This window comes from Schistocerca americana, chromosome 6, assembly GCF_021461395.2.
Source record: "Schistocerca americana isolate TAMUIC-IGC-003095 chromosome 6, iqSchAmer2.1, whole genome shotgun sequence".
NCBI classification, from domain to species: domain Eukaryota; kingdom Metazoa; phylum Arthropoda; class Insecta; order Orthoptera; family Acrididae; genus Schistocerca; species Schistocerca americana.
In genome coordinates, this window is record NC_060124.1 from 484,767,821 (window position 1) to 484,784,573 (window position 16,753).

General features: G+C 39.9%; 1 protein-coding gene across 1 annotated transcript in view; it reads left to right on the plus strand.

Annotated features, from left to right (window-relative positions):
- Nucleotides 1-834: 834 nt before the first annotated feature.
- Nucleotides 835-16,753, plus strand: part of LOC124620229 — a 41,285-nt gene continuing 25,366 nt past the window's right edge. The window contains exon 1 of the mRNA XM_047146897.1: nucleotides 835-1,089. Within this exon, the coding sequence (XP_047002853.1) occupies nucleotides 835-1,089 (255 nt within the window). The remainder of the gene's footprint in view (nucleotides 1,090-16,753) is intronic.

Sequence of the window (16,753 nt, forward strand, 5' to 3'; positions counted from 1 at the left end):
TGAAGATAACGAGTCATGACGTCAAACCACTGTGTATGAACGACGATGATATCCAGTAGAATATTTGTCACCTCATATCAGCGCACACTCCGCTGTAGAGTGAAAATTTCATTCTAGAAACATCCCCCAGGCTGTGGCTAAGCCATGTCTCCGCAATTTCCTTTCTTTCGGGAGTGCTAGTTCTGTAAGGTTCGCAGGAAAGCTTCTGCAAAGTTTGGAAGGTAGGAGAAGAGGTACTGGCAGAAGTAAAGCTGTGAGGACGGGGCGTGAGTCGTGCTTGGGTAGCTCAGTTGGTATAGCACTTGCCCGCGATAGGCAAAGGTCCCGAGTTCGAGTCTCGGTCCGGCACACAGTTTTAATCTGCCAGGAAGTTTCATATCAGCACACACTCCGCTGTAGAGTGAATATTTCATTCTAGAAACATACACCAGGCTGTGGCTAAGCCATGTCTCCGCAATATCCTTTCTTTCAGGAGTGCTAGTTCTGCAAGGTTTGCAGGAGAGCTTCTGTAAAGTTCGGAAGGTAGGAGACGAGGTACTGGCAGAAGTAAAGCTGTGAGGACGGGGCGTGAGTCGTGCTTGGGTAGCTCAGTTGGTAGAGCACTTGCTCGCGAAAGGCAAAGGTCTCAAGTTCCAGTCTCGGTCCGACAGACAGTTTTAATCTGCCACAAAGTTTCATGTCAACGCACACTCCGTTGTAGAGTGAAAATTTCATTCTATGTAGATTATGTCTGTAAGTGGCCATATCGGGTGTTTCAATTATGCTTTTTCAGAATTTATAGGGAAAAGCATTTGGGTAGTTCTCTTGTGTTTGCACAGAGGCCTCCCTTAGGAGATGACGACCACAGCACAGGAAGTGCGGCTCCTGGTGGGCCCTGTGGCTTCGGCGCTGGAGTGGCTGGGCATGTTGCAGTTGCCTGGTAGCCCGCCCCTTGGGCTCAGGGCGCTGATGGGAGTCTTGGTAGTCACCATGGGCCTCCTTCTCTTCATTCCGTCAGCGCTGTTGCTGCTGGTGGACCCGCCGTCCAATGCAGAGACCTATCGGGAGGTCTTCTTCCTCTCCGTCGCTAGCACCACCTGGTGGGTGAAGGTGAGTCCACACACTACGCTTACGGAAACTTTCATTTCTCTAAAAATCTCTACGTTCCTTAAGCCACTGTATGGAACATGGTGCTGATAAGTAGTAGGTCTGGATCATTTGCTTCGTCGATGACCATTGAGAAGAATTCCTGTCAAGTTACCTATTTGTATGTGGAGACATACCGCATGCAGGCGAGATATCCCTTTTCAAGGACGCACACACTGACAGGGCGCGAAACCTATACGGTAGTGACATGGAAGAAAGGCAGTTTATGAATTAACATCTTTTGCCTTTGAAAAGAATCCTCCCCCCCTCCCCTCCTCCCTCCAATCCCCGCCGCCCCTCCTTCGGTGTCTGTAAATACGCCCTATTGCACAGTTTCATTTCTGCAGCGTTATTTCACAAACATATGTCTACTACCTACCGGACGTCAACTGCTAACATACGAGCAATAATGCGCTTGGTTCATGCAGCTACTGCCTGCAGAGCCCCCTCGTGTTCAACAGTGGATTTCGCGCCTGCTGCTTCCCTACGGCACTTCAGGGTCTGAAAGGTAAGCGAGCATGTGCTGAAGAAAATGTGAGTGTATTTGACCGAAGGCTTTCAGTTTTTATCGATTTCTGGCGACAGTGGACTGTAGCGAGACGAGAAGGCGGAGGGAGCAAGCAAAACAGGTGGAGGAGGTATGTAATTTCATTGCTCCTCCAACCAGTGCTTTTACCGCACTCAGGTTATCTTGACGATGGGAAGATTTTGGTTCCAGATAGAGTGCTTGAGACAATGAAGGTATTTGACAAAATATCTAAATTCAAGTTACAAGCTGACGATACCCAATTATACAGCTTCTTACTTGGATATTGTGATGGTTTTTGAATCTCAGGATTAAGTGATCCTTTCCAAATGTCGAAATACAGGTTTGAAGAAATTTATCACAAAACCTGTGACGGTAGCACTTATAGTGAAAGCAGTTTGATCAAACTGAAGACGATAAAAATCTACATGAAGTCAGGTACTTGTGAAAAAAGACCGGAAATTAAGACACTTTGTTAATGGATAACTACATAGCTGCTATATTTGCTCAAAGCAAGGAAACGTCACGTAAAATTGCAGTAAAAAATTATTCATGAGAAAGGGATATGCTTTCAGTTCAGAATTATAGCCCATTTTATTGTCTTTCCAATTAATAATATATGAGGAGCAAATAAAGTTTGTTCTTTACTGTACGTCATATTAAAACCATTGTACACTATCTGCCATAAACACTAAGATACAGCCTTTATTTTTCTTTAAATTTTGTTAAAAATTTATACAATTTTTAATTTATTTACTAGAAATATATATACAGCGCACTAAATTAATATATTTCAGAAATGTTTCGTTATTATTATATCTAGTTACAATATTGTTAATATTGTAAAACTTGGTAAATCAGGAGAGGAAAAGTTCCAGCAAATTAATTTTACGTAGTGGAGGGTGCGCTCCTTTAATAGACCTGCCAGCGAAACTGGCTCACCCAGATGTGGCTCTGTAAGCCTGCTCCATGACCAGAGGTTGTGTTTATGAGTTGACCCATTGAATGCTAAGAGGTGTAGGAGTGTATCCATCGGGATCCCACACAGAACTCCACGACACATGGTAGCTGCAAATAAGGGCCGAACAGACCATCCTACTTCATGATGCTTTGGCTTACAGAACACTATTAGGCATTTCTTACCCCGTTCTTGTCGCTCGCTTCTGTTTTTACAATACTAGAGGAAATGTACTTATTGTGTTGTCGATACAGCACAGTTTATCTGTACAACGTCCACACATACAAAATACGTAGTTACATGTCGAAATTGAAACCCTCTCCATTCTAGAAGCCAAGTAAACAGAATAACATAGAAAAACCAGAACGTAGCCTATACATAAACGACTAACCTTACAGAATATCAAAATATATTACATAAATGGTTCTATCTTTTTATTGCACCGACGCAGAAGCTTAAAATTTTTTACGCCAACAAAGGGCTAGATGATATTTATGTGACCCGGATCTTAAAACGACGGAGAGGCAGACACAGTCGGATAACAAATGACCAAAACGAAATTGTATGACACCAGATTAATAGTTTTCTTATTCTTCCTTTAGTTTAGTGTGAAATCGGAAAATTTTATGATTCTACGTCAACGAAAGTACCCTGCAGGTTTTGATGAGTGAGTTGCGAGTATTAAAATAGGTGATAGAAATGGCTGTATCTTTTTTCTGCACTGACTTACAATCTTCATTTATTTGCTTTGCCTACAGAACGTAGAACTTAATATGTAACATAAACTTGACACGTCCATCCTTTCCTGACAATAAGCATTTCGAACAGCCAGACAGCCAGACAGACGACAAAGCTATCCTCTGAGGGTTCAGTTTTTAGAGACTGAGATACGGAATGTTAAAAAAGAAATGCGAATAAGCAACTATGAACATCATAGTGAACACATTATCATAGCTAAGACAGACACGAAGCCAACATCCACCATAATCGAACAGGTCGATACCTCGATTGTCTCGGCAAATGATGGAAGGATTGAAAAATGTATCATGAGATAACCAAAATTATGGTTAATTAAGGCTTATCAAAGACGAAAATTTAATTTTGATTGGTGACTATAGACCAGGGAGATGAAAGAAGGAGAATTAAAAATAGTATGACATGGTCTTGTGGGAAGGAATGAAACAGGAGGCTGCCTGCTAGACTTTTGGATAGTGCATATACTGAACATCGCTAACGCTTGGTTTAAAAACTGCAAAAAGAACCTAGGGACCTACAGATATCGGAAAGTTACAGTTTGATGCCATAGTGTTAAGACAGAGGTTTAGAAACCAGATGTTTAACTGTAAGGCATTTGCAGGTGCAGATGTGGAGTCTAATCATTATGTATTGGGTATGAATTGCAGACTGAAACGGAAGAAACTGTAAAAAGTTAGGAAATTAAGGGGGTGGGAATTTGATAAACTGAAGGAACCAGAGGTTGTTGACAGTTTGAGAGGTAGTATCGGGCAACTTTGAACTGAAAGGGGGAAAAGTAATACAAGACAAATAGGTAACTTTGAGAAATGATACAGTGAAGTTGGCATAGGACCACATAGGTAAAAAGGAAAGGCCTAGTAGAAATCCCTGGAAATACAGTAGATACTGATTTTAATTGATAAAATGCGTAAATATAAAAATGCAGCGAATCAAATAGGCGACAAGGAATATAGACGTCTAGAAATATTGGCATAAAGTACAAAATGGCAAATCAGACTTCGGTAGAAGACAAATGCAAGGCTGTAGAAGCATGTGTAACTATGGGAACGACAGAAACCACCAACAATAAATCTGAAGAAACCTTTGGAAAAAAGAGAATCAGCTGTATGAGTGTCAAGGTGTCGGAAGGCAAGGCAAAGGAGGGAAAGGTTAAACACTGTAGGAAAATATTGGGGGGCTGTATAAGGGAAACTATGTCAGGAGAATTTTATTGAAAGAATAGTGGTAGTGGCTGAAGATCATGCGAGAGATGTGATATGGCGAAGAAAATTTGGCAGACTACTGAAAGATGTACATGGAACCAAGGCCTCCGAAATAGAAGACAATATCTCGGAATTACTGAGATGCTAGGGAGAACCAGCCATAAAAAGTTATTCCATCTGGTGTGAGAGATCTATGTGGCAGGCGAAATACCTTCAGATTTCAGGAATAATTTAATTAGTCCAATTCCAGTGAAGGCGAGTAGTGACGGGTGTGAATACTACAGAATTATCATATTAATAAGTCATGGTTGCAAATTTCGTGAAGAAGTATTCACTGGAAAAACTGGTAGGAGTTGACCTCAGACACAACTGGTTTCGGTTCTCGATAAATGTTCGAAAACGCGAGTCAAGTTTGCAGCATTTGTAGATTTAGAAAAACCTTTGGTAGTGTTAACTGGAATACACTCTCTGGATTTCTGAAGGTAGCAGGACCAAAAAACAGCGAGCGAAAGCAAATTACATCTTGTACAGAAACCCAATTACAGTGATAAGTGTCGAAGGGCGTGAAAAAGAAGCCATTATTGACATGGGAATGAAACATATTTGTCCCTATCTCCAATTTTATTTAATCCGTGCATTATACAAACAGTAACGGAAAAGAAGAGAATTGGAGTTCACTGAGAAGAAATCAAAAGTTTTAGGTTCACTGCTGACGTTGTAAAACTGTCGTAGTTTGCAAAGGATTTGGAAGAACAGACGAACTGAATGGATAATGTTCTGAAAAGATATTATAAGCTGAACGGCAATTAAAGTAATGCAAGGGTAATGGGATGTAATATAACTGAATCAGGCGATGCTGAAGAAATAAGTTTAGGAAATGAGAAACCAAAAGTAGCAGATGAGTTTTGTTGTTTAACAGTAAAATAATATGATGGTCAAAGTGGATAAGATATAAAATGCAGTCTAGCAATAGCAAGAATAACACTTCCGAAAAATAGTAATTTGTTAGCATCTGACATTGATGTATGCGTTAGAAAATATTTTGTGAAGGTATTTGTCTGGACTACAGCCCTACATGGAAGTGAAACGTGGACTGTAACACGTTCAGACAGAATAGAGTAGAATATCTTGGAATGTGGTGTTATACTCGTAGAAGAATGCCAAAGATTAGGTGGGTAGGTCGCATAACTAATGAAGAGGTACGGAATTTAATTGGGAAGAAAAGAAAATTGTTGTATAACTCGACTAAAAGAAGGGATTGAGTGATAGGATAGTTTCTGAGACTTCAACGAATTTCAATTTGGTATAGTATGGAATAGGGCTGGGGAAGAGAGGGGCGTAAAAATTGTAGAGGGGGACAAGCTCAAATACAGAAAACAGATTCAGATGTATGACAGTTGCTTTTGACATGTGGAGACTTCCGCAGGATACCCTAGCATGAAGTGCTGCTACAAACCAGTCTTCAGAATGAACACATTAAGACATTTTACTGCAATTTGTTTACTAGGGACAAATTTTACAACAGAAGTCTACGGTAGAGGGGCATAGCCAGTGCTGGCCCATGCTCCCCCTCTCCCCTTACTTCTACCTCATTTGCCTTACATGTAAAATGGACTTATTAATCCAGAGTAACATGGACTGAAATAAAAAATTCGAGGTAAGACACCCCTCATATTGCGTGGTTTACTTATGTTTCTGTACCCCTCTAGACATATATGTACCAAAAATGCGTTAAACACACCCTATTGGTGGCTCTGCCAACACTGTGCTATGTGTAAAATTGAAGAAATCCAAGTCACATAGCTTGTCCAACAGTTGTTTATTGCTTGGTCTATTTACTTAACACATTTTGGTGGATTTTCATATAAGAGTATGTTTGTAGACATATTTTTTAAACAAAGTACACTCCTGTAACGTAACATTTGCACTTCATTTTTAACCAGAATACGCCAATGGGCCTACATTTCATCTTTAATAGTTATTGCAGGCATTTTTTACGCAATCATGCTGCAGTATACCACTTCCTATATTCGTATCCGTGGCAACAAGAGGGAATCAGATTGTGGCCATGCTCCTCTGCTATCTGCAGCTGCTTTACATACGACGCTACCACTGCTGTGTGCTGGCTGCAGCTATGATGTAGTCAACTAATGACAGCTGCTGTGCATTGTGTGTTCTACGAGTCATCTTGTTTTGTTACATCGTGCACGTGAATAAAGACAATTGGTGCATCGTCTACGCTTGGTTTAAACACAGTAAAGCCCATAGCAGTTGTCGCTTCGCCTCTTTTTTTATACAGAGATGCAGAGAAAGATTTTTTCAGATGTAATAACACTTTAATTTTATTATTCGCGTTTTTGGCTAGGGTAGTACATACTTCATGTCACTTGGGCAGTGTTCACACATGAACTCACTTCTGTCTTAGTTGCTTATAGTGGGTTGTGTGATCGAAATTGTGCATACAGTAACTGATCAAATGCAGTGCAAACTACGCAGATTATCCATAATGTCTAATTATTTGCCATGTCTCTCACGTCCGAAACGTCGATTTCCACCATAGGGTAGTGGGATTTCGGGTTCCGCTAAATATCACAGGAGTCCCGTTACAAGCGGGAGGCTGCTACACGGGTAGCAGGTGTTGTGTGGTGTGGACTTGGCGGTTTATTAAGAGCTTTAGGGGTGCAGGTCGAACACATGCTGAACGTAGATCTAGAAATCATCAGTACAACATAAATTGCCGTAGCTGTGTTGGGAAAGTACCAGAGGTCCAAGCGGTAATAGAAAGCATTGATGCTCAAATCGTTATAGCCACTGAAAGTTGGCTAACGCCGAAGATAAGTACAGCCAAATTTTTGCGAAGGACCTAACACAGCAGGTGGTGGCGTGTTTGTTGTTGTTAGAAGTAGTTTATCTAGTAGCAAAGACTGGCAGTCATACTGTATGCAGTCTCTTTAGTAGATTTCTCACATTTTTAAGTATTCTCGTTATAGAACGTCGTTGTATTGTGACACACACCAATATACGTTAGTGTATGTGATCTACATCTAAATCTACATCTACATCTACACAGATACTCTGCAAATCACAACTAAATTCTTGGCAGAGGGTTCATCGAACCACCTTCACAATAATTCTCAATTACTCCACTTTTGAATAGCGCGCTGGAAAAGCGAACACCTGTATCTTATCGTGCAACCTCTGATTTCTCTTATTTTATTATGATGATCGTTTCTTCCTATGTAGGTCGGCACCATCAAAATATTTTCGCATTCGGAGGAGCAAATTGGTGATTGAAATTTCGTAAGAAGATCCCTCCACAACGAGAAATGGCTTTGTTTTAATAATGTCCACCTCCAATCCCATATCATGTCCGTGACATTCTCTACCCTGTTTCTCGATAATAGAAAGCATGCTATCCTTCTTTCAACTCTCTCGATGTACTCTGTTAATCGTTTTTCGTAAGGATCCCAGACTGCCTAGTAGTACTTTAAAAGAAGACGGACAGGCGCAGTGTAGGCAGTCTCCTTAATATTCTACTGCATCTTCTAAAACCACAATCTTTGGTTCGCCTTCCCCACAACATTTTGTATGTGTTCTTTCCAATTTAAGTTGCTCTTAATTTTTATTCATAGGTATTTAGTTGAATTTAAAGCCTTTAGGTTTGAGTGATTTGTCGTCCAACCGAAGTTTAACGGATTCCTTTTAGCACTCAAGTGGATGACACTTTTCATTATTTAGGGTTAACTGCCAATTTTAGCACCACACAAATATCTTTTCCAAATCATTTTGCTATTGTCTTTGATCTTCTGATGACTTTAATAGACGATGAACGACAGCATCATTTGCAAACAACCTTAGATGACTGCTCATATTGTCTCCTAAATAGTTTGTAAAGATAAAGAACAGCAGAGAAACTATAACACTATCTTGGGAAACGGCAGAAATCACTTCTCTTTTACTTAATGTCTTTCCGTCAGTTAACGAACTGTGCCTCTCTGATAGGGAATCACGAATTCAGCCGCATAACTGAGAGGATATTCCACAAGCAAGCATTTTGATTACAAGCCGCTTGCGAGATACAGCGTCAAAAGCATTTTGGGAATCTAGAAATACGGAATCAATTTGAAATCCCTTGTCAACAGCACTTAACACTTTGTATGAGTAAAGAGCTAGTTGTGTTTCACAAGAACGATGTTTTGTAAATCCGTGTTGAGCGTGTGTCAGTAGACCATTCTCTTTCAGGTAATTCATAATGTTCAAACACAATATATGTTCCAAAATTCTGCTGCATATCGACGTTTGTGACATGGGCTTGAGATTTAATAGATTACTCCTGTTATCTTTCTTGACCATTGGTGTGACACGTGCAACTTTCAAGTTTTCGGGTGCGGATCTTTGTCGAGCGAGCAGTTGTATGTAATTATTAAGTATGGAGCTAGTGCATCAACATACTCTGAAAGGAACCTAACTGGTAAGGAGTCAGGACCGCAAGGCTTCTTTTTCCACTACTGGCCATTAAAATTGCTACACCATGAAGATGACGTGCTACAGACATGAAATTTAACCGACAGGGAGAAGATGCTGTGATATGCAAATGATTAGCTTTTCAGAACATTCACACAAGGTTGGCGCCGGTAGCAACACCTACAACGTGCTGACATGAGGAAAGTTTCCATCCGATCTCTCATACACAAATAGCAGTTGCCCGGCGTTGCCTGGTGAAACGTTGTTGTGATGCCTCGTGTAAGGAGGAGAAATGCATACCATCAGGTTTCAGACAGATAAAGGTCGGATTGTAGCCTATCGCGATTGCGGTTTATCGTATCGCGACATTGCTCCTCGCGTCGGTCGAGATCCAATGACTGTTAGCAGAATATGGAATCGGTGGGTTCAGGAGGGTAATACGGAACGCCGAGCTGGATCCCAGCGGCATCGCATCACTAGCAGTCGAGATGACAGGCATCTTATCCGCATGGCTGTAACAGATCGCGCAGCCACGTCTCGATCCCTGAGTCAACAGATGGGGACGTTTGCAAGACAACAACCATCTCACGAACAGTACGACGACGTTTACAGCAGCATGGACTATCAGCTCGGAGACCACGGCTGCGGTAACCCTTGACGCTGCATCACAGACAGGAGCGCCTAATGTGGTGTACTCAACGACGAATGGCAAAACGTCATTTTTCGGGCTGAATCCAGGTTCTGTTTAAGCATCATGATGGTCGCATCCGTGTCTGGTGACATCGAGGTGAACGCACATTGGAAGCGTGTATTCGTCATCGCCATACTGGCGTATCACCCGGCGTGGTGGTATGGGGTGCCATTGGTTACAGGTCTCGGTCACCTCTTGCTCACATTGACGGCACTTTGAACAGTGGACGTTACATTTCAGATGTGTTACGACCCGTGGCTCTACCCTTCATTCGATCCCTGCGAAACCCTACATTTCAGCAGGATAATGCACGACCGCATGTTGCAGGTCCTGTACGGGCCTTTCTGGATACAGAAAACGTTCGACTGCTGCCCTGGCCAGCACATTCTCCAGATCTCTCACCAATTGAAAACGTCTGGTCATTGGTGGCCGAGCAACTGGCTCCTCGCAATACGCCAGTCACTACCCTTGATGAACTGTGGCATCGTGTTGAAGCTGCATTGGCAGCTGTACCTGTACACGCCATCCAAGCTGTGTTTGACTCAATGCCCAGGCGTATCAACGACCAGCGGTGGTTGTTTTTGGTACTGATTTCTCAGGATCTATACACCGAAATTGCGTGAAAATGCAATCACGTGTCAGTTCTAGTATAATATATTTGTGGAATGAATACCCGTTTATCATCTGTATTTCTTCTTGGTGTAGCAATTTTAATGGCCACTAGTGTATTAAGTGATTTAAATTGCTTCATTACTCCCAGGATAACTACTTCTAAATTACTCATGTTGACGGCTATTATTCATTCCAGTTGTTTGGTGAAGGAATTTCGGAAGGCTGTGTTTACAAACTCTGCTTTACCAGCACTGTCATCGATAGTATTTTCACTGCTATCGCGCAGAGAATATATTGATCGCATCTTGCCACTAGCATACTTTACATACGACCAGAACGTCTTTGGATTCTCTGCCAGGCTTAGAGACAAAGTGTCATCGTGGAAACTATTATAAGCATCTCGCATTGACGTTCGCGCTAAATTTCGAGCTTCTCTAAAAGATCGTCAGTCTTGGAGATTTTTCTTCCTTTTAAGATTGGCATGTTTTTGTTGTTGTTTCCACAACAGTGTTCTGACGCGTTTTGCTTGCCAAAGGGGATCAGCTCCGTCGTTCGTTAAATTATTTGGTGTAAATCTCTCAATCTTTTGCGATACTATTTCTCTGAATTCAAGCCACATCTGGTCTACACTTACATTGTTGATTCGCAAGGAGCGGCGACTGTATCTCAGGAAGAGATCAAGGGAATTTTTATTTGATTTTTTGAATAGGTGTATTCTTCGTGTATTTTTGGAGGATTTGGGAGTTAAGGTATTCAGTCTCGCTACGACAACCCCGTGTTCACTAATCCCTGCATCCGTTTTTATGCTCGTTATTAGCTTACCATTATTTCTTGCTAAGAGGTCAACTGTGTTTTCACATACGTTTACTATTCGAGTGGCCTCATGAAATAACTGCTCGAAATAATTATCAGGGAATGCGTTTACTGCAGTTTCGGGTGATATTTTATGCGTACCTCCGGATTTAAACACATATTTTCGCCATCATATCGAGGGTAAATTGAAGTGACCACCAATTCTAATTGTAAGAGTCGGATACGTGACTGAAATTAGATTTAAGTTTTCTTTGAACTTTTCAGTAATTGTATCATCTGAATTAGGACGTTGGTAAAGGGATCCAATTATTATTTTATTCCGGTTGCCAGGAATGACCGTCTGTAAGTGAGAGCAAACAGGAATTTTAATGTTGCTTTTCATTTTCTGCTTTTTTTAAGCTGTTCCAACTGGAAATGTAGCTTTACAAGCAGATTTTTTCGCATGTACCCTAAAGCAGTAAACGCACTTGACACCATAATTTTTTGCAAGTACAACTTTATATGACCACTTTTGATTAGTATTTACAGTAAACGCAAATACTTTTATTCTCCATTCGTACCTGAATTTTTTCCATATATTATGATCAAAGTAATACGTAAACAGTTTTTGCTCATTAACAATGACCTGTTATTTTTAAAGTGGCTGTTTATAGTTTGCCTTCATGACAACTGTTTAGGACAAAAACCACAATTCGAGTTTTTTGACCTCCATCTCTTTAACTTTTCAGTTTCTCACTTTAACTGCACTTAAAGGATTAATGTCTTCAATAGGTACCACCTTACCTGTATGTGATAAATTGATTTTTTTTCTTAAGACCTGAGGAATAACGTTACTTGTGGAAGCACTAATACATTACGGTGCATTTCGCCTCGAAACCTGTGGATTAACATGATAAACAATTTACATTGCAAAACATTATAATACAGTATAAACATCGTTTTTTAAACAGATCAAAATAGTATTGGAGGTTTATAATCACATTTCTCGTATTTCCCTAATGAAATAAACACCCTCAGGTCCCACATTTTCTGCAAATACACCGATTTGTGACCACTTTCCATTAGTATCTACTGCTAATGCAAATACCACGTGTTCCCCATTTCTTCTATATTGAGTGCGTAAATGTACATGCAATAATTAATAAATATTTTGTATCAGAATATTTGTTTTCGTGTTCATTATTCTACCGTGGCTCCTGTAGCATCCGACAGTTATTCTGATTGTCCGAGACACCCAGAGCATCTACAAATTGTTTACAGGAGGACTTTTTTTTTTTTTTTGCAAATATCTGACCTATATAGGAGGCGTCCCGAAAATATTTTTACATTGTGCTACTCATTGTCTCTCAGTACACTCTTTCCCCTGTGTGTACAGATGTTATATATACATGAGTACATTGCCTATCATACTACTCAGATATGATTACCGCAATCTGGCCACAAACGAAAAACTCATTTGATTCTGTATTACACAGTTCCATCTCATCTGATAACAAGATTTGGAAAAGCATGCCATACACAACATGTACCTTCCACTAACCCAAGCACGACTCAAGACTGCAGCAAGATGCATGCCATGGAAAATATCTATTACCACACGAGGACTTCATCACATATCAAATACATAATTCATTCCTACGCCATATGTCAGAATTACTTATAATCCCTACTTCATTGACATTACTCTAATTTATACAGACATTTACAAACTTAGTATACACAAGAAGAAATCGTAATTCGCAGCAGAAACTCTTGAGCTTTGATGTAAGCACTAGTCATAACACAGAAATTACACTCCATATCAATAGTTTTATAAATATACGGTTCTGAATGTTTCCTCCGTATTTTGTAAAACTATAAGACAGAACGTGGTAGCAACAAACTATTAAGATGTGCTAAAGAAAAAAATATCATTCAGTCGAACTTTAAATCAATCGATCTGTAACGAGAAACAATGAATTTTGTGACAAAATCGAATACATGCAATAGATTCTTGCAGGAACTCCGATAGCATTCCTGATTAAAGATATGGGACATTTTTCTCGATACATCACTATGTTACAGAAAAAACTGTAAAAAAACAACTGTGCTGGCAGTAAAATCTTGGTTTGAACACTATAGAGTTATGTAGTACAATACAACACCCACCAAAAATTACATCTGTGTTGCTGCACGTTGTATGGAAACTATAGAGCAATGATAAATGCATGATTAATGAAATACAAAGTCGTCATAACGTCTTTCTTAAAACCAGAGTCATTACTATCTCTATAAGTAAAGAATAAGTGTCAGGGTGCTATTACCTTGTACAAAATAAAGTGGTGAATGGCTTAATCTCATAAGAAAAGGCATACTACAGTACTCATTTCCCTTTTTAATATGCTATAGAGTCCAATACACGAATCTGTGACCCAGAATCAAACAGAGCATGCGTTTTGCAATGGGGCACTTTGGTAATCGGTCGATGTATCCTATATGCGATCAGAATCATCGAAGATATTGCAAACAGATTGGGGCTTTGCATTATGTATCGCTTTACTGGCAAGGATGTAATATAGCTGTCAAGCTACAGTATGAGAGTCACTTCAACGCATTTACGCCGCTAAACATCCCAAATAAGTAGATGTTTTGGAGTGGAGAGTATCGAAACATACACCCATTGCTTCTCGTAATATGCATTCATGATTAAAAATCTCTGATCATGATTAAAAAAAAATAGATCTTGTGTTAGAATAAAAGTGTCTGTATTATTATTTATCAAAATACATAATGTTCATAGTGACTCCAGGGTCAAAGTGTTGTCTGCTCTTTCGGACATGTACAAAAGAACAGGCAACAGGCAATGACGGCCAGTGATCACTTCAGAACAGATGCACAGTATGCTCGAACTGTTATGGACATTGGCGAAATGCTGTGAGTAATGAGGATAATGGGCGAGGGGTGGTACATCAGCAGTGTGTGGATAAGCTGAGAATTTGGGCCTAACAGGAGGCATGCTATGATAGTCCATGCAGTTGTGATGACCTCTGTGTCAGGATGGTGCAGTGGTCAGGGCATCCGCCTGGTAAGCAGGAGACCCGGCTTCAGATCCCAGACTGGCACACATTTTCAACTTTTCCCATTCATTTAAATCAGTGTCCATTGGCAGGTAAAGTTTTTAATTTGTTAGTGTTTTGATTCATAGTGGCTGCAGAATCAAACTGATGTCTGTTCATCCAGACATGCCTGAAAGAACAGACACCTCTTACATGGTAAAATCTTCGTCTGAACTCCGTAGGGTTGTGTGTTAGAATATCCCTTTGTGGATTACAATAGTATTGCTTTATGTTGTAAGAGAGCTATTTAGCAATGATAAGTGCCAGACGTTTCAAAATGTCTATGTCAGTGTAATCCTTTTCGTAAAAAGGCTACAGTGGTGTCTTTATAAGCAAAGGAATCAGTGGCATTGTGGCAACTCTCCACGCATAATAAACTAGGGAATTGTTTACTCCGACTCACGCAAAGAAAAAAATGTTAACTACTTGTTTTCGTTTTTATACTGCTATAGAGTCCAGTACATGGTTCTGCGACCCAGAAATCTACACAGCATGGGTTTTGTAACGGCTACATTGTTCTGCGACCCAGAAATCTACACAGTATGGGTTTTGTAATGGGGGCACTTTGCTAGTCAGACATATGGATACTCTATGGAATCACAACCATTGAAAACATTGCAAATATATTGGGACATTGCAGTACGTATAACTTTTCTGCACAAGGATGCAGTATAACTGACGAGTTATAAGTATCACTTTAACACAGATGCACTGCTATATTCCCACAATAAGTAAGTATTTTGGGATGGAGAGTAATGGTATACGTATAGAACACATACAAGTTGCTTTGTGTAATATGCATGTATGATTACAGGTCTCTGACCACTAACGAACATAATTCGATATTATATTAGCATAAAATTGTTTTCTTATTTATCAAAATACATAATATTTCGAATACAAAACATAAATGGTGCCACTGTCATAACTTACTTGTTCTACAGCAGTGAAACATAAATACTCATGAATTACAACGACATTACTACAGATAAAATGGCATCGCGTGGCTGATTGGTAATGGGTGACCCACGCAGGAGTTGCAGCAACATAAATGTCCCAGTGGGTAATTTTGGAAGCTCCATTAGGCTGACCGAAGGTGACGCAGTGCTCTATAAAGAGTAGAAGACAGCAGCGCCAGAAGACTCCAGTGAATTGTTGAGGAACACTTGCACAGGCTCGGCAGTCGGTGCAGGGACTAGGAGCTGCACCCGGACCCAAGTAAAATATAATGCACTGTGCACAAACAGGCAAAAAGAAAAACAGTACTATGTGATTACACTATTAGTGGTAAATCACTGGAAAAAATAAAAATCGTAATATGCTTCGAAGTAACCGCTCAGGGCGACCTAAAGTGGAATGTCTAAATTAAACATAATACAGAAAAAGCATAAGACTGACACATAGAAATTTCAAGGAAATATAATCTATCCATAAAAGAAGTGGCTTGAAAACTCTTTCTCGACCGATTTCATTTATTTATTTACCTGCACGCAGTCTTTATGTGGATACTCAACAATCTCCAGTGTCAGTTGCTACAAGAACACCATTGCACATACCAGCAAGGTTTAATGTTGAGTAATATCTGTGTGCGTACATTTCAGGTAACACATTGCTTTCTTTCTTAAAAGACATCATAGTCACCGTTGACTGTATAAAATATTTATCGTTACTATTGCAATTTCGGGCATATGGCCATTTTCAAGTAACACTGCAAAGTTACCTAAACACAAAAATACGAAAGTGAAGCACAGGGTGTATATACATAATTAAGCAAACATTTTATTAAGAAAGTAGCTCAATTATAAAAATAGGAGATAAATGTACATTACTTACATTCTGTCAGAATATAAAACTATCTGACATGAGTACATGTCGTCGTCAAAATGCAGCCTTTTGACTGTGAGAGTCCCACAAGATCTGATGAGTACGACACTTATTACATCGTAATATATGTTTCACAACATATTACGATGTAATAAGTTACTTGAAAATGGCCATAAGGCCGAAATTGCAATAGCAACAATAAATATTTTATACAGTCAACGGCGACTATGATGTCTTTTAAGAAATATTATGTGACTGTGAATGCCAACCATGAGAAGTTCATCATATTACTTTCTCTCACCAACGTCTCGCAAAACGGCTGCAGTGAGACGGTACGGGTGATAAGCAGGTATCGCAACATTCATCTTTCCACCAATCGGTGCAGGGATGGAGGTGTATGACGAAGTAGCAAAAGTTCCTTTTTCAGAAGAAAATGTAATCTATAGATTTGTTCCTAAGATATCACTTTGCCGCTGCCAATCGCGGTTTTCTTCTTAAATATGCTGTGTTTCGACTGGTAGATGGATACAATATTAATGGTCCACATAATTTTGCTCACATGGTGTATGTGTACAATATGTCACACAACCAACTATGAGCAACTAGGGGAAAGTGATTCACGAGTGTATGCTGCCCAGGTCGAACGAGATATATGTTATCTGTAGTCGAAAACCGAAATAAACAAAA